A 26225-nucleotide genomic window follows, 5' to 3' on the forward strand; every position below is an offset into this window, starting at 1 on the left:
CAAGTTTTCAACAATGCAGCAAAAAGAATAACCCTGATACATAAGCCACTCATGCATTTTATTTTAATCCTTCATGACAACAAACAGGGACAGTACATCTTCTCAAAGAAAGGTTATCAGATTCTATTAACATTGGCAATACATTATCTTCTCTCTTTTGTCTAGAAATAGTGAAACTAATCTGATTGAAATGCAAAGCAATCACCCCTGCTCCCATCCAGATGGAAGATTTCAGCCCCAGTTAGTATTTGGCAAAGTGAGTGAAAATGAGCTTGTACTGTGGCAGTTGCCAGGTAACCTTAAGGTAGTCCCACCTATAATGCCATACCACTTTATAAATGACATATATATTACAGATACAATATTTATTTCATGCAGTCACATGTCATTAGTAGTGAGAGTATCATTCATTTAATTTACCGTGCCTTTTCTGATCAGTGTGGAAGATGAAAACATTACCTATAGCAAGAGTCTAATTTGAATAATTTCTTCATTTGGGACCAAATTAGTCCTATAGTTGCTCATGTTAAGGGTAAGCTGATCTTCATAGTGCAGAAGAACAGAGTATCATTGACTTGTCAGTGAATAGCAATGTAGATATCAGAATAAGAGGATTTAGTCATGTTGCCTAAGTATATATAAATAAAAAGTATATCAAAACTCATTGTCTCTTTTTTTATTTTTTTTAAATTAAACTCTGAAGTTTCATTTGTTTCTGTTCAGCCTTGTGCAAAATGTTGTGAACTAATTTAGTGTTATTTGCCTCTGAATGAAGACACACCTTCCTGCAGCAAGGGTCACTCACTGTTACAGCATTTCCCTTCAGAAGAGGAAGCAAGCCCTGTGGCTACCACAATCCTTCCCAATAACACTAGTTAAGGTACCTCACCTATTTCATGCAGTTGCCAGATGCTTCCGTGTATGTGCAGGGACTCTACCCGCTGAGGAGGGCAGCAGCAATTCCTGTGTTCTCTGCCTTCATTCTCAAAGGCTGTTGCTGTAAGTAGAGATCAGCCACTGTGGCCATTTGCAAGACTGTGAGCTGACACAGGTCCTTCAAAGTCACAGAAGACGGTCCAGTAGAGTTACACCAGCAGAAGACGTAGACCTGTATTTTTTTTTTATGCTGAAGCGTACATCTACCATGATTTAGGGTCTCTAGTTTCATAATCCAAAAAGAAAATCAAACGTCTGGATGCTAATTAAATTTTATTAACTTAATTAACTTAAAGAGAAATTCAAAGAATAGACCTACTGCTTGTTAATATTTTCATTAATGATCCTTCCCCATTTTGCTCACAATGAATCCAGTTCTACAGCAATTTGCATTCCACAGATGAACACAACACATTAGATTATAATTTCATTTCTTAAGGGAAAACCCTTAAATGGGCTTTACAGTGATTTATGTTCTGTTGTATGGATGGTTCGTGTCTTTTGTCTTTGTGCTTAGCAATGCAGCAAGAATACCGTATAACAAGCTGCATGTCAATACGAGGATTTATCACAGAGTGCAAAATGTAAGCTTCCCACGGATGATGCATCTTTATTGGCACTTGCGTGTGCTGAATCTCATGGCTTTTTTTTCCCCTCCTAATTGTTTGCCCTATTAATCTATTCACCTCACTGCTTTCTGATGGTTGTTCTCCAGCAAACTAGCTGCATAGATTTCCCAAATTCTCACATGGCCAGAAAACCACAATCTTCACATTTGTGTTTGTTTAACTTTTTCCTTGTTGAACATGGCACTGAGACATATTTTCAGTGAATGCCTTCTGTGCTTCTCAGATATCTCACAGCCTTGCTGTGGTGTTCAGTTACTTACAAAAGCCATTTATTGCCTCACACATTCCTCCACCATGGGCACTATCCCTTAAATAATTGACACCCCATTGTGCCTTACTGACTGAGCTTCGAACAATATAAAAAATATTTAAGGACAGTCTTTACATAAAGCTCACATAATTTCATATAAGTACAGTTGAACCGTCTTGTGGAGTCAGGTTTGCTTCAAGAAAACTCCAGCTTAGCAGGAAATTTACTGTGTCGTGTGTGAACTGTTTTCCTCGTGATTTGTGCCTGAATCATGAGAAAAAACATCTTTAGTGCAAGCTGCATTGTTGGCGCAGCATACCAGGCAGTTAAATCACTTCTATCTCCTTGATGCTCTTGTGATTTGTTCTTTTTGTTTGGTTGGGGTTTTTTTCCAATTTACGATCGGGGGCAGAGCAGATGGCAAAGGCTTAGCTTGCTCTGTAACATGTCAATAAAATAAGCAAAGCTGTCAGCGAGCCTTCTCTCCAGCAGGCCTATTTCACTTTCAGGAGGATTTTTCTTCCACTGGAATAAACCTCCAAAAAAAAAAAAAAAAAGACTTTAGGAAGAAATGAGTAGCCCTATGAGCAACAAAAGTTAGTGGTTCTGTGGTTCTCTGTGAGCTGACTCTAGAGCTTCTCCCTTAGGGGAGGAAGGCAATACTCGGGGATTTTCTCCTCGACAAGGCAATGCATTTTGATGAAACTTGTAGGAATTCCTCAGTTTTCCTGCTTCTGCTCTTCTGTCAATAAAAGGTGTTTTGGGGAAGTAGGGAGTGTCAGGAAGCTGGCAAAGTCATAGAGACCCCAGCACTGTATGTGTTCGTGGCTTGATAGAGCCAATTGCATCACTAAGTGCAGTCTCATGAAGTTCTTCTCATCAAGTTCCAAAAGACAAAAACCCTGAGCCTTACTTTTTTGCTCCCATAGGATTTGAGCTAATTACTGAATATCTTCTGAAGTTGTAATCTCAGAAGGTATTTCTGCTGTTATTTCCACTTCCAGGAGTGCCCAGTGTGTGCCAACGTATACAACCCTCTACAGACAGACAGGAAAGACAGGCTTTACCCCAAAGCACTACTTAAAACACAGGTTTAATTTTGCTAATTTCTCAGCTAAAGAAATGGTGGCATGGACTGCTTAAATGATTTGCCCAAGGCCATACACAAAGTCCTAAGAAGAGCTACATCTGAGGCACAGCTGTGAGCAGAAAATTTCTCCTGAGCCCCAGTTCCGTGCATCCAGCACAGTTCATCCTTCCTTTTCAGAGTACTACCATGTAGTAACATATTATTCAAAGTTGCTGGCAAATCTGAATTCTCTAACAAATGGAGGAGTGGCAGTTGGCAAAAAGTAATAATTGCACTGGTCAGCAAAGATTATAATGGCCTGTGCCATGCATTGTATTATACATTTTGTCTTAAAATGCTCCCTTAGAGAAGAACAAACAAGAATACAAAAGAAGCTGAAATCTGACACCTGCCTATAATTTATAATACTCATTATATTTTTGGGACAGCCATCTCCTGGCAAGGTAAATTCTTTTATTTATAGGCAGGGGCTGCTCATGCTTTGCATGCTAATGCATTCAGGTCTGCAAAGCCTATAAATTAGCCTCCAGCTCATTATGGCAATGCCATTGTCCTACTTGCCAGTATGTAATCAGATCCCAAATGTTTCAGATGTCCACAAAATAAAACTAGCCTAAGGGAAGAGCTTCACTGTTGCACACCAAAAAATACCTCCTCCACCCACCCCCAAAAAAGAAAATAACATAAAGTGAGCGGAGGAGAGGAAGCCGCTAAGTGTTTCAGAAAGATGAGCCCAAAAGCCTAACCCTCAAGAAACCAGAAAGCTGTCGCTATGTTTTGAGGTGCTTATGCCAGTTCATCCAAACAAATGAATTTATAGCAACTTTTTAATGGGCTCCCAATAAAAGTATCTTCATAGAAGATTAAGTCTGTCTGAAGACTTAACCAGGCTGTGCTTCCTGGTTGTACCCTAATGTGTCATACATGAACACTGATGTTATTATTCTTGTTTAAATTCTGGTTGTGCCTAGCTATCTGAAACAGGGTCCAGACGTACTTGCATGCAGGAGGTGCAGCAGTATATTAAATTTCTTTATTGAATTCTGGTTGATACTAATAGCCGGTTACTCATTTATTTACATGTAACTCTCTTGTTTGTCAGAGTAGGTGGGAGAGGAGCAGAAAACCAGGGCCCTGCATGAGTCATAACCCAGAAAAAGCTCTGCCGAGAACACAGCTCACACTGCTCTGCAGCGTAGCCCAGGTGATGAGCATCAGCGTTGCTGCTGTCTCCGTGTCATCGGTCTCATATTACCATGAATGACAAGATTTACTATGGGGTATTCAAATGGGGCTGTAGGTAGGGATAGGTAGAGACTTCTCCATTTCATTGCCTTATATTTGTCTTTTTCATACTACCATAACAAAGAGGAAATGCAGCATAAAGAAAAATATCTACTTGTTTGGAATAAACATAGAAATACAGAAAAAATAGGCGTTACTTCTAAATCCAGGGTTTTGACCTCAATTCTGTTCAGCTGTACTTTTGATCTTGCAAGGAATTGCACGAGGCTAGATCCAGCTATGGGGCCCAAGGGAGGGTTTATACATCTCTGCTGCTCATCCCACTACACGAGTGGGCAGTGCCTGTGCATCAGCCACAGCCCTGTCGCTCTCTGTCACCCCTGCAACTGGCAGGTAGCTGGCAGGTCTTTCTTTTAAATACAGGATAGTCCCAGTGAACTCTGTGGGACCTTCCTAGCTTAGAGCTGGGCACGGAGTGAGGGAAAAAAGGGCCTGGTGTTCTCACTGAAATCTGTGGTTCGAGTACGTGTTTAAAGGCAACCTTCATGCCCACGTTAGGAGATGGGCTGCTTGGTGCCGGGTCTGCAATGAACTTCTCACAGATGGGCCCCAGAGCGGTCACTGCTGGATGAGGACCACTGGTGGCATCCATGCTGCTCTGAATGCGCCAAGCTGGGGATGGCGGTGAGCACTGCTCTGGGTACCTCTCTTCCTCACATCTGCCTCACGCAGAAGCTGAAGACCATTTGGGGCTGCTGAGGTGCTGGACATATGAGGTCCTGCACGTCCCACGGAGAGCATGCGAGCTCTGGCTGTGCCTGGAGCTGCCCTTGTAGGCTGGGTCTCTGCACCAGCACCGCATCTCACCCACCGGGCTCCTCCGGCCCTGCAGCAGGCTGTGCTGACAGACTCTGAGTAGTTGCCAGAGATTCCAGTATTTGAGTAGTTTATCGATGCTTCCCGTATTTATTGTGTTTCTTCTTTTCCCAGCAGAGTACTGAAAACTACAGTGTCAGTGCCTAGACAGAGCTGATTCCTACCCCATTTCTAATTGCATGCACTTTCTAAACATGGCATAATCTCCTTTACAATAATATATGTGGGAAAAAAAAATCTTGGTAGCATTTTTGTTCAGATCACCTGTGATGAAGCTTCCTTTTCTCTTTCCTCTGCCTATTGTCCGTTTCTTTAAACTTTTGCTGAACCTACATTTTGTACTGAGTTCCTTTCTGCTTTGTACTACAGACATCCAAGGAAAAAAACATGCAAAGGCTAGAAACAGGCGTGCTGTAAAGACGGTTTAAAAACATACATTTTCCTCTGTGTGTATTTAACAGTTTCCATCTTTGCCATATGTTCTTTCCCTCATCAATTTGCCTTTTAGATTGTTCTTTAACACTTGCCTATTTTCTTGCTTCTGCAACAGAAGGGAAGTTGATCTTTCATTTGTTCCGCAAATATTCCTTATTGTCCCAGGTTTTATTACCCCATCTGTTATTGTGTGATCAATTGAAGTCTCTCGTGGTCTCACTTTTCCAACCGATCTCACTATACCACAGCTTATATTTCAATTTAATTGCTATCTACTGTATGATGCATAAACTAGAAAGAGAGGAGCAAAAAGATGAGGATATTTTTCCCCTGCCTACCATTTCTCTCTTTCCGTGTAAGCACATATCTTCAGTGCTTACTTGTTATCTGTGACAGCGTTTAAACTAAATCCCTCATCTCCACTCTTTTCTACACAAATACGATGCTTCCATCTCAGTGTTTACTACTTTAGAGCACAAAAGTATACAGAGAACAAGCTCACCAACACTCGGGGGAAGCGGGTAGCTGCTGTCACGCTTCATGAGATGAAGCAACACTCCCCTGCAGCACCCTTACCAAAAAGGAAACTTCTCCCCCAACCACAGTGTTTCCCTGTTCTCCCTCTGCCATCTCCCAGCCCTTTCCTACTGCTCTCAACACTTGCTCTTGGTCCTGCATGGTTGTGTTACCTCTGCCTCTCTGCATAGTTTTAAAATTAAAATTTCTCCCATATTTTTAGAAATTTACAGACACTATCTTCTGCAAAGTCCTCTTTCATCTTCCTGCACTCGGCTCTGTCTATCACAGCAAGGTGCTCAAGAAAGCCATACTTTTCAAATTAGAGGTATAGTACTGTTTCTGCAAGGTGAAGTTAACTCTGTAAGTGTGATCCAGCTGATTTGAAGAAAGTGAGTCTTTTGCAGCAGGACAAATAGATGGAAATTTCTCCTATCTGTCCAGCACTATGGGAGAGAAGACTCAGCAGTGTGACTGTTTATAACTATTTATAACTATTGCTTTTCATAATAATAGAGCAAAGTGGGTCATTGCCAGGGAGGAACACGGAGGCAGCTCCTGCTGTAACAAGGCTTGGGAGAGATTGCGTAAGAAGCAGTACCCCCGATTTGCCCCTGAAAATAATGACTCAAAGTATTGACGTCCATGCATGTGGCGTGAATCCAGTGTCACGTCCACATGCGCTGCTAGTTCGGTGTTGTGATTCGAGCATGTGCTTAAAGACCAGACTGTCTCTTGGAAATCAGGCCTCGGCGGACTGAGCAATTTATTGGGCGAGTCATTTATAAAAGCTAAACAGGGTCTTTAATGCGGAGCTGTGCAGTGGAATGTTCTGCTTCTGGAAGTGCAGGTGGACATTAAATTTATCCCAAAAGCTGCTGATGCCGCTGCTGGGAACCAAGGCATCGTTTTACAAGAGCTGCCCGTGCTAAGCCCAGAAAGAACAAAAAAGGTGACGGTCTTCTACAGCGCTGTGTGGGCAGGCTTGAGATGTGCATGGCTTTACAGAGGGGAAGGAGGAACTGAGATAGGAAATAAAATTAAGGCAAGCAAATGCAAATGTAGGTGGAGAGGAAAGCTGCTGTAAATCTATCAAGCCAAATATCTTTCCCTCAAGATATTTGAATGAAAACCTCTTTCTGGATTTGACTCTTTCCTCAAAAATATGGAGTAAAAAAAATAAAATATATAAAAAAAGAATCGCAGTGCTGAGAATGGACAGCAGGACAGCAGCTTCTGGCTCCCTAAGTGAACTCAAACCCCCAAACGGAAGGCAGTGCCGAATTCCCACTGGAAGGCATGAAGGCATTCGGCTCTGCCTTACACGCGTCTGTGGTGTGGGTGCACGGACAGGAGCTCACCCCATGGACTGGGCGACTCCCCATCAGCAGCCGGGAGACAACCAGACATTTCTCCTCACTTCAGCCTCAGCCTAAAACAGCCGAGCGAGAGGAATTCCACTTTGGGAGCCCGGCCTGAGGTTTCAGAGGAGAAAAACACCTAAATATGCCCGTGCTACCGGATCAGGAATAAGGAGGGCCGACCCTGCGCCCACGCCAGGGCCCCGCCGAGCTGCTGAGGAGGCGCCAGGGTGGCGGTCGGAGGGTGCCGGGTCAAGGTCGACCCCGTCGCGGGTGGCGGTGACGGGGGTTTTGGCGGGAGATGCCCGTGGCCCCGCCCCCCGGGACACGCCCCCGCGTTTTGGCGGTGTGTCCTGCCCCCTGGCGGCGAGGGGCTGACACCGCCCCGGCCCGGCCCACGGACCACCAAAAAGCCTCTGGGCTGCCTGCCGCGTCAGCAGCAAACTTGAGGGGGCCGGGGGGGAATCTTTTAAAAATAGTGCAATAACGTAATGGCAGGAGAAATCTCCGTTGTCGCTCAAGCCGAGTTTCACATCTGGCGCCCGCACTCAGGATGGCGTGGAAAACTCAACCGCATCCCTGTAGATACGACAGATATCCCTGTAGCTACAATAATAGCGTTCCCAGCTTTGTAGCTGATATTGCTACTTTTCCAAAACACATCTTCTCTCAACTTATTTGAAGTGAATACACAATTCTGAATACATGCGAGCGTGCTGCTCTGCAAGAATTATTAAGCCTTCCCCGTACTGAGTAAATAGAAGCGTACATTAAAACAAAGCCAAAGCCCGATGAAAACCTCCAGAACCTTGTGCATAAGTATACACTATACCTTGGGTTTTCTTGGAGAGGTGGTTCAAAAAGAAACATTAGCAACTCTAGGAAACAATGTTCACATGCTGCACCAAGCTCCCGTTCCTGCAGGAACAGTTTCAGTGTTAGCTGGGCGATTGCGAGCGCTTTGTTACCGCTCTTTAACATCATGCACAGAGATGGTCAGTTTGCAGCCTTGGAAAAGTACTTGTGAACAAAACCAAAATCAATACAGAGGTTGAGGGTGACACAGTTCTTTATCTGATGCTTTTAAAAGCATCAAAAGCATTTTGAAAATACAAATGAGAGGTTGAGGTAAAGGAGGAAAAGTTGCAGCAACAAGTCCATAGACCTTAATTGTCTGAAGACCCTGGATATGAAGTGGGCATGATCTAAGTGAGCTTGAGGCCTCTAGAGGGCTCTGGGGTGAAATCCCAGCCACCAGGGATTCTGCGATTTCCTTTAATAGAGGTGGGATTTCATCCAGTGCAGCTCCAGGACAATACAGAGGCCTCTGCACAACCCAAGTGTAGAAAACTGAAGTTAGTGGGCTCACATGCACCTTTACAACTATTTCTGTGGTAATCATAAGCACAGCGTGCACAGAAGGAGGAGGGCTCTTTACTATCCTTTTGTTTCGAAGATTTTAGGTCATCTCAGGCAGGTGGAGTCACATAAGGTGTCTCTTGCTGGAATGAGAAAAGGTTAGTCACACCTCTGTGGGCCACACTGATGTCCTAGTATTTTCACAAGGCTTTTGAAGCAGGCTCAATGTGCATCAATTGCACAGAGACAGCTTATTGCAGCTGTGCCAGCCCCAGATGAGTCTCTAATATAAGCTGAGTTCAACCAAGGGCTACTGACGAGAGCTGGTCAGAAAAATTGCTTTCTTTTAACTTCAGATAATGGCAGCTTTTCGGCACACGTGAGGAAATTGAAGTTTAATCTGGAAATACTGCTGGAGTGGTTGTTGTGGATTATACCAAGTACCTCCCATCCCTATCCTGTTTTATGGGTTGAATGACTACCTTGTTTTGGTGATTCTAATTAGGCTATGATGCCTGAAGAGAGATTAAGTAGAATTAGGGCACTTGGACATGGAGGAAAGTGAGCATAAGACGCTGCTGAAGGACAACACCCATGAATTATAAAATAATTGGATTTACAACAGGTATTCAGTCAGCAGACATTGCTTTTTTCCTAATGGTTTTAGCCGAGAGGTAAACAGGCTAGAAAAACATATTCAGGTAAAATGGAAAAAGGAAACGAACCCCAGCCCTGAGGGGACTCCCCTGCCCTGCCCCACGGCTGCCCGCTGCAGGGCAGAGGAGTGGCCCCAGCACTGTGCTACCCACCGTGTGTGTCGCCTCCTCAAATGCACTCTGGGGAACCAGCCTGCAGATTCCCACTGACCCATTTCAAATCCGTCTCCGTGAGAGCCCAGCCATGCCCGTTTGGGCTGGAGCTGGTCCCTGACCTTCACTCATCGCTGCTTGGTTTTCTCTGATAGCTGGGTGAATGATTGCCAGCAGTGGTAAATGATTTACTCCACGTAAAGCAGCGTCTACTCAAGGGGTATATCCCTCGTTGCGCTGCAGAGAAAAAATACTGCTATAGACCCCCAAAGATTATGAAATTATCTGATTATTTACATAATAAATAATTAAAGGTAAGGATAGTCGTGGTGAAAGAAGCTTATGATTCCTTTTTTTCCATGGTAAAAGAAAGATTAGGGAAAAGGGTCTAGATTTTCATAATTAGTACAGAATTCATAGTTGTGTTCGTAGTCAAAGATAACGTACTTTTGACAGAGCAGCTTGATCCAGAATGCCCAGATAGATTCAGGCACTTTTGATTGTTTAGTGAAGCAAACCTCCGGTTTATTTTGGTCCCTATTAGGGCATCTTTTCCTCATGATGATAGCAATACGTGTTTTTCATGCGTGTATCATTGCAGCCCCACAGAGCTGACTCCTACCATCTGGTCTCTGTGAAGATGCGGGCTACACAGCCTGGAGGTGAGAAAAACTACATATGCTGCTGGAGCTGCCTATTTTGCTGCAGGAGGCACTGGTTTATTAGTTTGCTGGATTTCCTCACTACAGATCCAAGCAACATTGGGACTGAAGGCAGATAACTTCATTGACTGTGTTGTAGACCCTCAATCACACAGAATTAAATCTTTGGTATATTACCTTTTAACTTCAGCTAGATTTCCCAGTTGTTTAAAATCTAGACGTTTAAAAAGAAAGAAGATGGCATTTGTCTCTTCATGGGGTCATTGGGAGCAGCAGGGTAGGCCACGAGAGCTGCTAATGCCGGAGGTGGGCTTGGAGGCTGCCCCCAGTGCTTCTCACTGTGCACCCATGGCCACCTCAATGTCCAGGAGCTGAGGCACTCCAGGTGCAGGCACAGCCTTGGGAAACCAATTCACGCCACTACTAAAAACAGGAGCCATCTCTACGGTCCTGTCTGAACTGGGGGAACTCTCTAACTTTTGACCTTGTAATGAAGTGAGCACTTTCCTGAGTGGTCCATTCCTACTCTATTTCTCGCAAAATGGATGAAATTTAACCTCCCTTCTCTTCCAACAGCTCTCACCTTTTGTGCTGAAGAAAATATCTTCTGCATCCCCTTCTGAGGCGAGGAATGCTGACAGTGAGACTGCTGGAAAATCACCTCTTGGCACTGTACAAATCAAGTTCTGCTATAGTGACAAAAAGAGATGGTCATGGTGCCCAGTTCTGCCCTCACTTCTCCTCTGCACAAAAAATGTGTGCTGATGAATTATGGCAAAATTTATTTACAGCTCTATTTTATTATGAATTTGGAACAAAATCCGAATGGTGGGAATGACCATCAGGAGCAAAGTAGGAAGATTATTTTGATTGTAGTGTGGTACTGATGATCTGGTTGGATTAGAGAAGGACAAATCAAGTTGTAATCAAGGTTTCAAGAATGATACAAATGTAGATATGCTTTAAATTGATATTGTAAGGAAACAGCAGCAAGAACTGAAGAGTGGGAGTTGTGAATAAAAAGTATTTGTCAGTAAAAGTATATATATATGCATATGTGTGTATATATAATTAAACAATAAATTGATACCTTGTCACAATACAATTTACTATGCAGGAATATGCAGGCCATTAATTTTTCCAGATAGGTCGTTTAAAGCTAGATTACATCTTAAAACTGGCCATTCATTATTTTGCCAGCCAATATTTGCTTGCCAGTAAAAACCCTTGAGACAGTTAAATGGCAACTAGTCCCTCAACAGTATATAAAAATGGAAATTCTTAACAGCATCAACTTAAAAATACCCTTTTTTTCAGTTTTTAGGAAATGTTACAATAATTCTTAGCTACAGTTTTCACTTGCACTCTTTGAAAAGCCACACGCTATGCATCAAATATGCAAATAATCTTTTAAAGCGAGTTTTTAATAGAAATGGTATACTTTATTTATTATTGTCAGACTTAATACTTCTCAATCCCATTTTTCAGTCACATTGTATTAACAAGTACATACAAGTACATACTTTTTAGATACATACAACATCTTTCTAGATTTTTCTGGTGGGAACTTTAGGGAGGATGTTGACAGAGCTGGTGAAACTCTACGTGGTTTGAGGTAACCTGCCTGAGATTTTTGCAACTTGCCTATGGTGGTATCATCTTATTGTTCTGATTTTAGCATCACAGTCCATTCCCTAGCATTTGCCAGCAATCAGTACGCAAGTGAGGTTGACCATCCCTCCTCACATTGGGCACAGTTTGATCATGTTTGACACAGCTGTGACAAAATCCCATTTGATGCAGTCCAATAAGAACTCATACGCCCCCTCCCTGCACGAAACCCATGTAATCCCACCTACCCGCTATTCTTTTTCATCCCTTCAGACCTCAAAGATTTGTCATCCTACTGACCTCTTTGTGAGGCCTTGAAGCTGCTCCAAGAGTTGCCCAAATGTGTGTGAGTTACGTGCCCAAAATGCATGCACCCCTAGTCCTGTGATAGGCACGTGTCTGCTCGTATGATGAGAGTTTGCGCTGGGATGATGCGATGGGATGTGTGTAGATCTTATTGTGGAAAAGTGTTTCTCCCATGACCAAAATTTTGGGTTTTCATTTGTGTCATATGGTGGGGGGAAGCCTTCATTTTGGTCATCTCGGGAGTGTAGTTCCAGACATGGAATGGGGAAAGATCAAGGAGTATGAGTCCCAAGTACCACTGCTGGACTGTGTCCAGCACAGTCAGGTTGGAAGCCAGAGCACAATTGCAATCAAGCACTCATTAGCTGGCCATTAGGAAATGTGCATTTGCTTAATGCTGAGCTTGATGCCAGACAAGTGATGGCTTCCGTGTTAATAAAGTCACATTCCCATCCTCATATAACACCTTTCTTTCTTCTCATTTGCGTTAAAAATTGTCCAAAAACCGGGCAAGAAATTGACCGTTTCAGCTGCCAAGCAACTTGTTACAAGCTTTTGGTGCCTGAAGTGGCGAACACCGTTAGGATTATGAATGTTGGGTCAAGATGATCTGTCTATCGAACGCACAGAGAGGAGACAGATGAGCTCCAGCGCTCGGGAGAAGGCAGGGCTTGCGAAACCAAGCCAGACTCGAAAGTTCTTTGCCGTGGTCACATTTTGGCGGCGGCGGGGCCACGCCGGAGAAGCGGATCGGGAGGCGGGAGGGTGGCAGCCAGCAAGGGGTCAACCGAGCCCGGGTAGGACGAGTGAAGGGACGGGGGGTCCGCGGGGCTGGCGTGGGGCCGGGGCAGAGCCCGTTCCCTCCTCTCGCCTCCTCTCCGCCGCTCCCACCGGCTGCGGCCGCCGCCAGGCTTAGTCAGAGGAATGTGGGTGGGACTCTCCCTCCTCCCCCGGCGCCTTAAAAGCCCGCTCGGAGCGGCCGGCACACAGTCGCGCGTCCCAGCGGAGCGTCCCCGCCGCGCCGCACCCGCCACTCTCGAGCTCGCCGGCTGTCGCGTCCCCCGTCCCGTCCCCAACCCCTGGCCGGCCGGGCAGGATGGTGGTGTGCGGCCTCGCCTGCTGGAGGTGCAGGTGGCTCCTGCCCCTGCTGCTGGGGCTGGCCATCATCATGGGCATCATCGCCCTGGCGGGCAGGGGCTGGCTGGAGTCCGAGTCCGAGCCCTACGTGCACCAAGCGTCGCTGTGGGAGAGCTGCACCCGGACCCCGGACGCCCTCAACTGGAATTGCGAATCCCTCATGGACTACGGTAAGCACGGGGACACCGCCGGTGCTCCATGGGACTGCGGCCCCTGCCACCCGCTGCACCCAGGGTCGGCAGCTGTAAAGCAGCAGGTTCCCTGGTGGGGAGCAGTGGCTTTCTGGGATGAGGTTTCCCTTGCAGAACCAGGACTAATGCTGTTTCAGGGCTTAAACCAGCCAAGAATTACAGGTCTGGACTGCTTCAGAGCAATCTTCTCTTATTGATACAACACTGAGAAGTCAGGGCGTTTTGTGTTGTGTTTTTGTTTTTTTTTTTTTTTTAAAGTTATTTTACAATGAAACTAAGAGAGCCAACTGACCACAAGTCCCTTCAGCTCTCCAGTTTACTTCCTCGCAGTGACCTGTGGGCTGTTGTCCCAGCAGCCTGGCCCGGCACTTGCCAGCACTGGCGGCCTTACTGGTCGTATGGTGAACGTGGAAACCTTCATGAAGGGCCTCCTACACAGAGCCCCACCTGGATGGTAGCAAAGCTGCCTTCCCCCAGCCCTCTGGAGGCAGAGAGCGCCTTAATTTAATCCCTGCCTGGCCAAGGGAATTTAGATATTCAGTTCCCTCCCGACCTGTAGTTTAAAATGGCCTGATGTGGGTTTGCAGATGGAAAAAATGCTGTTTCCTGAATATACCTCTCTGTTGCACTGGGGCCTAAATCAGGGGATAATTTGGCTTCTGTTTTAACTTGCTGAACTGCTTCTGTATCTGGCATCATGAGCATAATATTCTTACTGCACACTCCCTGTTTCTGGGCTTTTGGGGGACTTTTTGGTGGTGTTTTTTTTTTTTTTTGCTAGAACATGTGGGTCTGCTTACATCTGCATTTCCCTCAAACAAAATACTTTTGGACAAATAAGGAGACCCGCCTTAAGATCCTGGACAAGGGTACTTTGGGGACTGGGAAGCTGGAAGGGCGTGTTTCAGCTGGGAGAGCTGGGACTGCTGCCCCAGGCAGATCCCTTGTCGCTCAAGCAACTGATTTCCAGAAGTTTTCCATTGCAACACTTGTGTGTAAGCTAAACCTTCAACGCATTGCAAGAGCAGTGGCTTCATTTCTGAGCCAGGTGAGACTGCAGGTCTTACTGTAGGTGGAAGAAGTCTGGCTAGTATGACAAAAATCTACATCTCCCCCATGAGACAAAGAAGAAAAGTTAATGCAGAGTTGCTGAAATTTGCATTGCACAGGGAAGAAGCGCTAATGTAGTAGAGCTGCTACAATTTGGTTTCTCCTGTAATGACACCGCTTCTCATGTCCCTGAGTACTGATGGGTGTGTGCTTTGTGTCAGCCTTGTGGGGCAACTTTCTGCTGTTTTTTCTAGTTAACAAGCTGTCAAAGAGGAACAGTATCCTTGACTTCGCTTATTTAAGCCTTGGTTTACTTAAACCAAAATTTATTTAAATCCTTGGCTTATTTAGACCAACTTGACTTTGTCTCTTCTCTAATTTTCATTACATCAATGCCAGTGTCTACTCAAGTACTATTTACATCTGCAGACAGGATGTAACATAGGGGTTCAGGTTTGATTTACTTTGTTTCCTTTTTCTATGCTAATGCAATTAGGCTCTGAATAAGTGAGGGCATTTACAAAAGAAAAAATGCCTAGCAGGCACTTACAGCACTGCTGCAGGAAAATAAAAGTTAATTAATTGAGATGCATAACTTGTGTTTTGCATACAATAACTACCATGCATTAACCATCCTGCCCCTCTCCTGATGAAACGAAAACTTCAGAGTGGAACCCCATTAATAGAAAGCCCCATTAGACAGCTTCTTAATTGAGCTGTGGCATATGTACTGAGAAGAGGAAGAGAAAAAGCAGCCTAGTCACTTATTTTAAATGGGGAGAAAGGGGCAGGAACAGACAAACAAAGATTTGCAAATAGGAGTGTCTCCTAAACTGCATTGCTTCTTAATGCACCCTTGCAAATGCCACATGAGAGGGAAGAAGTGGAAAGGGAAAAAGAAGAGAGGGATGTCATTTGGTAGGGAGGCGGGGAAGGGATTTTGTTTAGAGCTCTATACTGGTTTGTGTCTGGGAAGTACCTGGCTGGCAGCGTCTGTGTATTATCAAAATGTTGCAACACGGAGCTGCTGTACTGCGCTGTAACATGACTCAAGATGACTTAGTCTGGACCATTGCAAGATTAAACTGTTGACCGTGTGTTTAAAACATATCAGTAAACCATCAGATATGACAAGGATTGTTTGCAATGTGGTTACTTGGAGACGGTGGTTGTCTTTATAGTGATGAGGCTGTACGTTTAGGAGCAAGATTTGCGGGTGACTGTGTCCTCTCAGTTCTGAATGGCTCCTTCAAATTACCACTGTAAAAGATGGGCGTGTAGGTGTGAGGTAAAGGTGATCCCATGGAGGTTAACTCTTTCTTATATTCCTAACAGCCAGTTGGTATTCATTAAGAACACGACAGACAGCCGACCTAGAAAAAAGGCAGCATTCATCTGTATCCTTAGTAGGTGCCAAAGAAAAAAAAAAAAGAAGGTGGAACCTGGGAGCCCAGCCTTTGTGAATCATGTTTCACTCTGGCGGTGCCACTGTACCTGTGTCCCCAGAGGCATGGACTTTGATACCACAGGCTATTGGTGAAGCTGAGTGCTTGTGCCGACTTCACTGAGGGGCCAGGTAAATAAAGGAGGAATGTTACAGGTACGCTTATCTTCTCAGTATGCCTCTCTTCAGGCATGCTTCCATCTGATTTATGATGCCAGGCTGTATTCGAGACAAACTAACTTAGCGTCATCTGAGTGCTGGCACTTGGAAAATGCTAATGGCAGAGGTGTAGCCGTTGGTGTCCCTGTCTACACCCGGAAAACACTTACTGCATCTCCCCAGTAAAAGATCCCAGTGAGCAGGCGAGGCTGGTGTCCCTGCCGGTGGGCTTTGCTGCCCCCCAGTCAGGCACGCTTCCACTTACAGCAACCCAGAGATGCTAAAAATTGGGAACTTATAGGTTTGTGCCTCTCCTGAACTCCTGGCAGAGCCAAGTGACTGAAGCCAAGTTTGTACTAGTGGGCTTTTATTTAATAGTTTGTTAATATAGCAGTTGATTTTCCTGCACTCCTAAAGCCAAAACAGAGCTGTGATTCCCAGTATTAAATCCCAACCAGCCCTCCCAGCAAAGCTTTGATTCTGGGCTGTCCTGTGCTCGTGGTGGATATGCAGTCATGCTACCATGGAAGTTTGCACATTATGGGAGTGAGAAAATATTACCGACAGTGCTCCCTTAAGAGTCCACTACTCCTTTGTTTCCTCTACAAAAGCAGATATTTTGGGGCATTCTATGTAATGGGCTCTCAAGGCCAAACAAGAATTGCTACTGCCATTTATATATAGAAAAATGTTATAACTACAGTGTAAAAATGTGCCTCATCTGTGCACGTCACGGTAAAAACTTCTACCCTAAGATTCCAGTTATTCACAAGCTAACAAACTAGCTTCTGCTTTTGTAAGTGAGTGAACAAAGATGGTAAAGGTTTGTTACTTCAAATCCTGTAGCAATTCTTTTTCCTGCTAGACTATTTTCCCAGTCCTTTTATTCATTTCTAAAGGGAAATCTAGATTTAAATATCCTACCCTGTAGAGCTTCCATCTCCTCCCTGGTGAGGATGAGGCATGGCCAAGTACAATCAGGAAATACACCTAACACTAAGGCTCTGTTGCCTTTTTTTTTTTTAATTTCATCGTATTACTGGTGCTCATGATTAACTTTAAATAATCCCAACCCCTCCTAGTTATTTGCACGATAACATTTGCAGCTTAGTTCCTTTCCATAGACATCATTAATCAAGCTATGTAATAAAACTCTTAATCCTTCCTAATAATTATAGACCTTCAGCCCCCAAACAGTTTGGTTTTTTTAATGTTCTTTCAACACCACCTAATTGATAAATACTTTCCTGCTGATTAGATGCAAAGAACTCTTCTTTGAGGCAAAAGAGACCTGCGGAATGCTAATACTTCCAATTGTTCTGCTTTTCTGCTGTCTTATTTATGCAGTCCCAAATTACTGTGGCATTATTCTTTGATTTTGTAAACAGACATCATATTTATGCACATTTTGAGTAAGAAGTACTCTGTCTGCCAAATGAAGGGACCTGAGAATTTTCTGGTTTTATGGAAAATCTAAATTCTGGCTAAATGTCTTGTGATTACAAAGAACTTCTGAGCACAAACCAGCTAGAAACTGGGGCTAATCCGTCTTTCTCTGAGTGTGAGCTGGTCTTTCCAGCTGTTAAGGCAGCAAAGAGTGAGAGTGTAAACCCCCACATCTTCCCTTCTGGCAGTCTGGAGCCGTGGGCAGAAGATCTTGCAGATGGAGACAGGAGAGCTGGGTGCCTGCGGGGGCTCAGTCAGCTTTCCAGAGTCTCTGAGCGGAAAAGGAGCTGGGAAGGCCTGACTTGATAGGTATGGGGATGAGGAGCATCCTGCATGGAGAAACATCCATTTCATCCCCGCTGCTGAAAGCTCTCCCTGTTGCCGGGGGTTGCGATGGTTTGTGTGGGAAAGGAGCGTGCCAGGGCTGCACCCTGTGCTTGGTGAGCGTGCAGCCTCCCACCTCAGCCTCTTCCATGAGTCACTTACTAAAAGGCTTGCGGTTAATTTTTTTGAGATTTCTCTCACATTGTGTATATATACACAAGTCCAGAGCTTTTTGATGCTCTTCCCATGACTCCCACCAGTGCTCCTGTGGCAGGCTGGCCACTCGATGACTGTTGTCTAGTCCAGCCCAGAGTAAGACCCATCCAGCGCTGTGGAGAGCAGCTATGATTCAGTCTTATCAGTATCAACCAACTGATAACTGCTGCTGGAGAAGATAATCCAGCAGGAGAAAAAGAGGAAGGTATGGGGTCACCAGCACTGATCTGTCACACATGAGCACAAACCCCACTGAATTTGATAATGGTGGTGCCTACTACTGCCCTGTTTCTGAAGACCTGAAACAAAGCTGGGCTTGATTATTAATCTTCCTGACAAAACATGTTACGGCTATATGTGTTGTCGTTTTCATGTTGCCTGAGACAAGAAAATAAATCACTGTGAGCAGAGCTGGGGCTGACCTGTATCCAAAAGCTTGTTACACTTTTGAAGTAGGCACAGAGGATATGGAAATAGCAGAGAGAGCACTGGGGGCTTTCCAACTCGTATCTCCTCCAGTCATGTTTGTGTTGCACCAAACCTCAGGGTGTCTAACCTGCAGGTGTATTTGAGTTTGCAACCTAAATTTTATCAGGCAGAGGCCAGACTTGGCTTCTTACACTGTGCCAGCATATGTAATGCATCTGAAAAGGAAGGTTCTTTGATAACTAAGTGTTTTTTCTTGTTGTTGTGCTTATTTTCTTAATAGGACAAATATCAATAAATAGCGTTCTTAAGTCATTTAGTCTGAATCACTTTTCCTGGGCTGGCTGTGTGTAATGGTTAAATAGCCCTTTATATGAGTTATCCCTAAATAAATCCTATTGTGGAGACAACATCCAGTACCTGCGTTAGGGACGCAGATTTTATCAGACCACTGACGTAGCTTTAATCTCCAGACGCTCATCGTGTGTCCTCCCTCCCTCCTCACCCTGCAGTGCTCTCTTAGGGAAGGGGTACGAAACATGCCCAACTGGCTGAAGGAGAACTAGTTTGAAAAGTTTTTGCTGTCTTGAGTAGCTCCAAGAAGGGAGAGGGGAAAGAAAACCCTTTTCTCTACCCTGTCTATGCCAGCATGACTGTCTTCAGGTGGTCGTGGTTGGGGATTTCAGGTTGCACAGGGAAGCTGTCAATGCTCCATGCCTGGAAGTGTTCAAGGCCAGGCTGGATGGGGCTTTGAGCAGCCTGGTCTAGTGGGAGGTGTCCCTGCCCATGGCAGGGGGGTTGGAACTAGATGATCTTTAAGGTTCCTTCCAGCCTGAACCATTCTGTGATTTTGGGCTGAGATCTGGCTGACAGATGGCTGCTGGACTTCACTTTTGCTATTGGAATACAGGGAGAAGAAACCAGTTCAGGTAGATCTAATGAAAATAGCTGTAAATCAGTGCTTTGCTTTCAGAGAGTAAATTGATGTACGTAGTAGAAGTGTCTGAGATAGTTTTACTGCCTTCTCTGTCTCAAATTACTAATTTTTCCCCATTTATGCAACTAGTAGAGTAGGTGGGTTAAGGTGGAGGATTTTAACTCTTTAGGAAAAGGTTCTCTGTCTCACCATCTTTTTCCTCTTAGTTTTTGTACAGAAAGAACAGAGGCTACTTTGAAAGGAGGGTGTCTCCAGGGTTGCTTCAGCTGTGTTGGAACAGACAGCTCTGATGAAAGAGAGACTTTTTGGGAAAATATTCTGACATAGATCTTGCCACTCCCTTTATTCCTACATTAGAGGGAGCTCGGGATCTGGCCCTACCTCTGTCTGAATGTGTGAAAGTGGAGACCCACGTTATGCAGACGTGGAAAGTGAGCTGTGATGACAGCTGACTGGAAAACAAAGCAGTAGCCGGTATGGTTTATCCCATGTGGGCAGGTATCCTGCCTTCAGGGCAGGGACGCCTTTGCTTGTTGTTGTTTGCATTGGGCTCACCTGAACTGCTTGCTTGGTCTCTAAAGAGGACAGGGTCTGGCTGTAATGAGGGCCTTTCCACGAGCCTGTGTTACTGTGAAAGCAGGATTGCCAGCTGTTTTTCTGGGAGGTTTCCTTACCTTTGTTGCTCTGGGCCTGTCCTGTGGTGGGTGAGTTCTGTGCTCATGCTGCTGTGCTGGGATAAGGCCACTTGCTTCGTGCCTGAGCCTCTCTAGCCTGCAGTTGCTTGATGATGTTGCTTGAACCTAAGAGTCTGCACTACCCCGTCCCATCAAATGTCAAAGTAATGATTCAAAGAGGACTCTTCCACTCTACCTCTGACTCTGCTCTCTCTCCTCTACCTGCTACGTTTTAGCTGTTTCTAAAATCTTTTCAGCTGTGAACAGATATTTATCTTCAACAGCTTTCTTTTTGTCATCTCTTGCTTCAGCTGTTCCAACTCTGTTTCTTTGTGGTCATGCTAATTTTGCTCCACATACTTTATTCTTGTCATAAACAAACAGGCAAGAAGCTGAATGCTGAGAGCACTATTACTTCCCAGCAGCTATCTCCTGTGGTGGGTACCCTCTTGTCTGCTCTCATACTTCCCCGTGCATGGAAGTGGTTTCGCAAACTGGCATGTCAGACAGGAACGATAATGATAAAGTAGATTCTCAGAGGCTGTGTGCTCTATCTGCTTAGATGTCTGTGGGTCTCTTACAGATAAGGAGTTTGGAGGTGTTACCTCCATTACCATGCTGCGCTGTATCCCTCTCTTCAGACGGAGAAGTTAGCAGGCAGGGAGTTCTGTGCTGCTCTGCCAACGACGGTGCCTCTCCGCTCTGCAGCTGTGCGCTTTGGAGACACCCAGTATTGCTTTGACATAGGGCATACTTCTTGCAGTAAAGGATTTCAACAAAAAATGATTCAAGGAACCCAAAGACCTGCAATGACCTACGGTTCGGTGCACTGCTGTGTGTAACATCTTTCTTGTTTTCTCTTCAAGGATGGGGGAGAGCAGCAGCTGCCACATACCTCGTTGGCTTTGTGATCCTGGTCATCTGTTTCGCCCTCGCAGTCATCGCGTTCTCAATTGAGATACTCCGCTTCAACTTTGTGCGAGGAATTGGAGGCTTGCTCTTTGTTGTTGGTAAGGCTGGGCACAAAGACAAGGTTATTTTAGATGTAAAACAAGCATCAGCAGGAAAACATGCTAGATGGAGCCTCCCTTATGAAATAATCTCTTTTGTCTGGTTTATGACTCATTTTCATGGGGAACAAGGGAAGGTTCATTTACTTTCTGAGAGGATAATGGTTAGGGAAGCTCCAGTGGCCTTTGTCAGTTAGCACTTCCCAAAAGCAAAGTACAGGGGCAACCAACACCTTTGGATGTGCATGTCACATACTGAGGCTCAGGAGCTGAGAGCCCCAGGTGCTTCCCACCTTCCCGAGGGCAGGAGGAGCGGTGGGGCTATGATACAAGCGGGAGGTAACCGGCTCTGCAGGGATCACAGTGCCTGGCGGTAGGACAGGACTGGTCACGGCATGCAGGTATGTGCCTTAGCAGCCTGGCAATGTCAGCTGTACCTGCCGTAGCCAGATAGGCGTGGGAATCTGCCTTGGCCAGAAGTCATGTACCTCTGTAAGAATGCACATTTGATTGTAGGACTGAAACTAATCTTTACATATCTTAAAAGGATATGCAGTTAACTCCAGGTATCTTTTTTTTTTTTTTTGGTAGGAAATGTAATACATTAATGGTCATTTACTCCTGGTTTTCTTTTTTTCTGTCTTTCCCTCTCTAGCTGCATTCCAGATCATAGGCTTGGTCATCTACCCAGTCAAATTCACGGAAGACATTCTACTGATGGGAGATAACATGTTCAGCTGGGCCTATGGCTTTGGTTGGGCCAGCACTGTTGTTGTCATAGGTTGTGCTTTCTTCTTCTGCTGCCTCCCCAACTGGGAAGATGAAGTCCTGGGAAATATCAAGCCTACCTATTACTACTCCTCCCCAGAGAGAGCACCATACTTAAATTGAAAGATTGAATCCAAGTACAATCAACTGTCAAAACAACAGAGGAGCACCTCTGATGTAAATTCGGTGCAATTATAGGAGACTGAAAAAAACCACCTTATTTCTCCAGACTATTTCTTACTAACCCTGGCGATAAATTAGTAAAAACATTGGCATCTTTAAGCAAATAGCTTTTACCTAAAGTATTATTTACATATTCTCATGTCGATTCTCTTTAGGTGGTTTACTTGCTCGTTCCCCTCCCAACTAATTGAGTCATCCTTATTTTATTCAAACATTTGCTTATGAATAAAGATGTAGTGTTTCAAGTGTAGAAAGGAAGAGGATAGATTTTAAACAACCCATTAGAGGGACCTGCAAGTTATTTTGTTTTCACCTCTGACAAAAGTGCCTTAAATGGACCTAGAAAAAACCCGACCTTCCAAAGAATGCTTTGTCTTCCACCAAAGTCAGTCCCAAGGAAGGAGCTTCCCTGAGACTATTGCAGTCACCTGCTGCCTAAGAATCTCTTCTCATTCCTGTTACTGGACTATTGTTGACTATTAGCTATTTGAATTAAGAGGAAAATAAAACTTTATTTTCCACCAATTGTTGCTGTTGGACGGAGATCTCCTCTAAAGCATGGAGCTGCTGTGTGTAACAGTGGCTAATGTAACACTTACTGGTGTTTTTGTGTCCACTGCAGGACTTGTGATGGAGCCCCATGTAATTTAATATCCATTGTCACAGAGAGAATCAATAAACTTTCAGATGTTAAACTACATACACTTTTACATGGTATTTGAGGGATGCTGATTTAGAAAATACCTTTGAGTAGAAACATACACCGTTCTTTATGTCTACCTTTTTAAAACTGCAGTGTTTTAATTAACAGCTGTGCTTTGGAGGGAAATCTTAGCATAAGGTGTTGAAAACCTCCAAAAGTTTCTAAAGCACACTGTAGGTACTCCAAAGTTTAGTAAACTTGGTGATGCTTTGTGAGTCACTGGAATAACAGGTAAAAATAGAAAAGCAGTTCTGTGAGCAATTTATGTATGCAAACTTCATACAGACACCTGTCTCAGGGAGTAATCTGGCCGGCTCCTTGCTTGTGTTTCTGGAGCCAGCAATTCCAAATAAGTATTCCAGTGAGGCAGAGCCATGTCTCTTTTGGTCATGGACCTGCAGCAGCTTACAGCAGATTTAATTATGGTCTATAAACTTTGTCAGAGCTTTCTTCAGCTGGGGAAGAAGGAGGAAGAGGCTCATTTGAGGAGCTCCTCTTCCAGGTGTGGGGGAAGTAGCTCTAGTGACTTTTTAGCTTCAGATTTCTGGGCAGGGTACAGGCAGGGTGGAAAGCAAATGCTATGCATTACTCTATATAACGAGCAGCTGGGGACTTATTTCTCACTATCGTGAGCCCAGTACTTGGGAGAGTGTAAGTGTGTGAGTATATGTATTCATGCACATGTACAAAACAATATATAAAGCATTAACCAGCGTACTGTAAAGCTAAACTCCTTCAGAACTAAGCTTTTTCAATGCCCGCTATTTCTTGTATTGTATATTGTATAGCTTTCTGTTTTGTAACACCTTTTTAAATTTGATAATTCTGTATATTGCATGTGATCCTGTTTTGGAATGGCCAGGTGACTTCTGAAGGTCCCTTCCAGGCCTCTATTTTATACACCTGCAGACTTCAGAACTGTGTTACAAGCTCAGCTGTGGCACATACAATCAACTGTATTTATGATTCTTGCTGAAGAAGAGAATTTTTTTTTCTTCTTCTTTTCTGTACAGTACGGTCTGGTGGGGAATACTGTGTAGACTTATCTGTATCATGAGTAATGATAGTACCTAACTTTCTAGTGAATTCAAAACACGGCGGAGAATCCCAAGTCTGAAAAATCCTTGCACAGCTAAAGCTGAGGAGAGAAGATGTAAGAAAATGGACACCCTTCCTAATGAAAGGAAGGATGGTTTGGTAATAGTTTACCATAACTTAAGTCTTTTGTATGTTTTTTTTATAAGCATTGTCATAACTTGTCAAAAAAGCACAAATGTAAAATAAACTTGGCTCTGAATATACTGGGAGGGGTGGAAGCAAACCCAGCATGTTACACAATTAAGATGTTCGGGAGAAAGCTATTGCAAATAGTCATCAATTACTCTCAAGTGATACTAATGTATGTGGCACTCCTTTCAAATGTGGTGGCTTAATTAAAACTGTTTTAACTGACGGTTGTAGAAACTTGGTGGTGTTTGTGGTTCGCTGATTCATTTCATAAACTCAAGCAAATAGCCATTCTTTACTTCTCTTAACGTGAATGTCACTATCCATGAAGTGCTGGGTTAATAAAATGAAGTTAAAGACCTCATCTGTCCAGGAGGCAACAGCTTCATTTTCCAGTCAAATCAGGCTGGGTATACACTGCAAAACACGGCTGTGTGCTTTCATCAGAAGTGCCAGACATAGAAAGGTCTTTACTAAGCCAAAACCTCTTAAATGCATCACAACTTGAGGGGGAACCCTAAACGTTTTAAGGCCATTATAGTCTACAGGAGGTCTCAGAAGCGAGAAGCCTGTTCTTTCTTTATCAAAACTGTGCCAGATAGCTTTCATATACTGATCATGAACTTTAAATATAGAGAAAAGGATGAAGTACTCATCTGCTATTTTCAGTTGAAGACTGCACTTCTCCTGTGATTAGAAACCTTCCCATTTCTAACCTCAGGTTATGGATGGCCCGCATACAGCCAGCGGCATCCTCTATCCTGAACAACCCTTTCTCCCTCTGAGAGGGCAAATCTGTCAGCCACCGCTGTCTTAAACCAGCCTGTGGCTTCTGATTTATGGAAAGACAGGTTCACCATTCTCCTGATTTTTTAGCTGTCCCCTTCCTTAGATGTCTTACTTTTAAAACACACTTACCACCCTGGATTCTGGCAGCTTGCTTTTTTTTCTCTTTCTTTTTTTTTTTTTTTTTGCTTGTTTTTCACCCTCCCCCCTTTAATTACTCTTATTTTTATATACACAGGCAGGGAATATATTTTTGTTCTTTTTAGATTTTCCTAAGTGCTTTGAAGATAATTGGAGGGTTTGTATAATGCCCCTTTTTTTGACACGAAGAGCATTTGTACTCTTGTTTACCTACCAGTCTGTATTCAGCTGCCGCCTAATTCTGTGCTCACTAAAATCCCCTGAACAACTCTTGTGAGCTTCAGGCTGCAGGGGAGCTCCTTCCAACCCAGCCCTGGAGAGGAGAGAGGAGGTCGGGAGAATCCGAGCACACTTGGCTCTCATCTCAGGGGGAGTTATGAGCAATCAAAACCATGTATGACTGGGTGCTAGGGAAGGCCAAATGACCTGAATGGGATGATTAATGATTAAATCTCATGGATATGGGAAACAACTGACACGCCCCACTGGGATTTCGTATTTTTAGTTGATGTAACAAGTGACTCATTTTTTAGACAATTCCTTGACAAGGTAGAATTCTTAAGAAGTGTTCACCTGACCTTTGCATCTAAGGACTTTTGGACCTAGAATACATACATAAATCAAGACAAGTCTAGTGAGAGATCATTCAAGCCAATTTTTTTAGGGGGAGTAGGGTTGGTATGGTGATAAGCACTATAGAAACAAAACCACCGATGTACTAAAAGAAAAGGTTACACACACACAAAAAGAGTTGCTGAGATCATTGAGCCCTTTTGAATTAACGATGAACCAAGCACATAATCAATGAAAACCAAAATGCTTCAGGAGATTCACAACAGCCGAGAAAGCTGAGGTACTGTTCCCACAACGCAAAGCAGCGGATGTTACTGGCAATATGGAACAGCACCCTGAAAAAACAGGGAGTTGTCAGAATAATCCAAAGGGTATTTTTTGCTGTGATTTTTGAGTACCAAAATTTAATAAGGCTTTATTTATAATAAAGACTGTAGTGGCAATCATGCAGGCATATCTAGAACTTTGTAATGTAAATAATACAACTATAAATAATAAGCAATGTGCATTGTATAATAAAATAATAAATATACATGTTTCCGTGAATTATATTCCTTATGGGTTCATCTTTGCAGGATTGGATAACATTTACTAGAAGAATTGGTATGACTTGCTTTTTATTTATTTATAGGACTGTGGGGAACACATACTATTTCCCTCAGAGATCTTCACGAATACAGAATATTTTATAGGTATTAAAAATTGGTAAGTATCAAGGGGACACATTGAAAATCAGGATTCACTG

General features: G+C 44.0%; 1 protein-coding gene across 1 annotated transcript; it reads left to right on the forward strand.

The window, feature by feature from the left end:
- The first annotated feature begins 13094 nt into the window (after positions 1 to 13094).
- Positions 13095 to 24288, forward strand: PERP (p53 apoptosis effector related to PMP22). The gene is made up of 3 exons (XM_054195577.1): positions 13095 to 13392; positions 20956 to 21099; positions 21755 to 24288. Exons 1-3 carry the CDS (start codon positions 13182 to 13184, stop codon positions 21988 to 21990), a joined length of 591 nt encoding a protein of 196 aa, XP_054051552.1. The 5' UTR covers positions 13095 to 13181; the 3' UTR covers positions 21991 to 24288.
- Positions 24289 to 26225: the final 1937 nt, after the last annotated feature.

The sequence above is a fragment of the Rissa tridactyla genome, chromosome 3 (genome assembly GCF_028500815.1).
Source record: "Rissa tridactyla isolate bRisTri1 chromosome 3, bRisTri1.patW.cur.20221130, whole genome shotgun sequence".
NCBI lineage: Eukaryota > Metazoa > Chordata > Aves > Charadriiformes > Laridae > Rissa > Rissa tridactyla.

What these genes read in the sequence shown, in the direction of transcription:
- PERP (XM_054195577.1), top strand. Translation starts at nt 13,182, where the DNA reads ATGGTGGTGTGCGGCCTCGCCTGCTGGAGGTGCAGGTGGCTCCTGCCC. An exon ending in CGAATCCCTCATGGACTACG is followed by an intron (nt 13,393 to 20,955) that starts GTAAGCACGGGG and finishes TTTCTCTTCAAG; the next exon opens with GATGGGGGAGAGCAGCAGCT. An exon ending in AGGCTTGCTCTTTGTTGTTG is followed by an intron (nt 21,100 to 21,754) that starts GTAAGGCTGGGC and finishes TTCCCTCTCTAG; the next exon opens with CTGCATTCCAGATCATAGGC.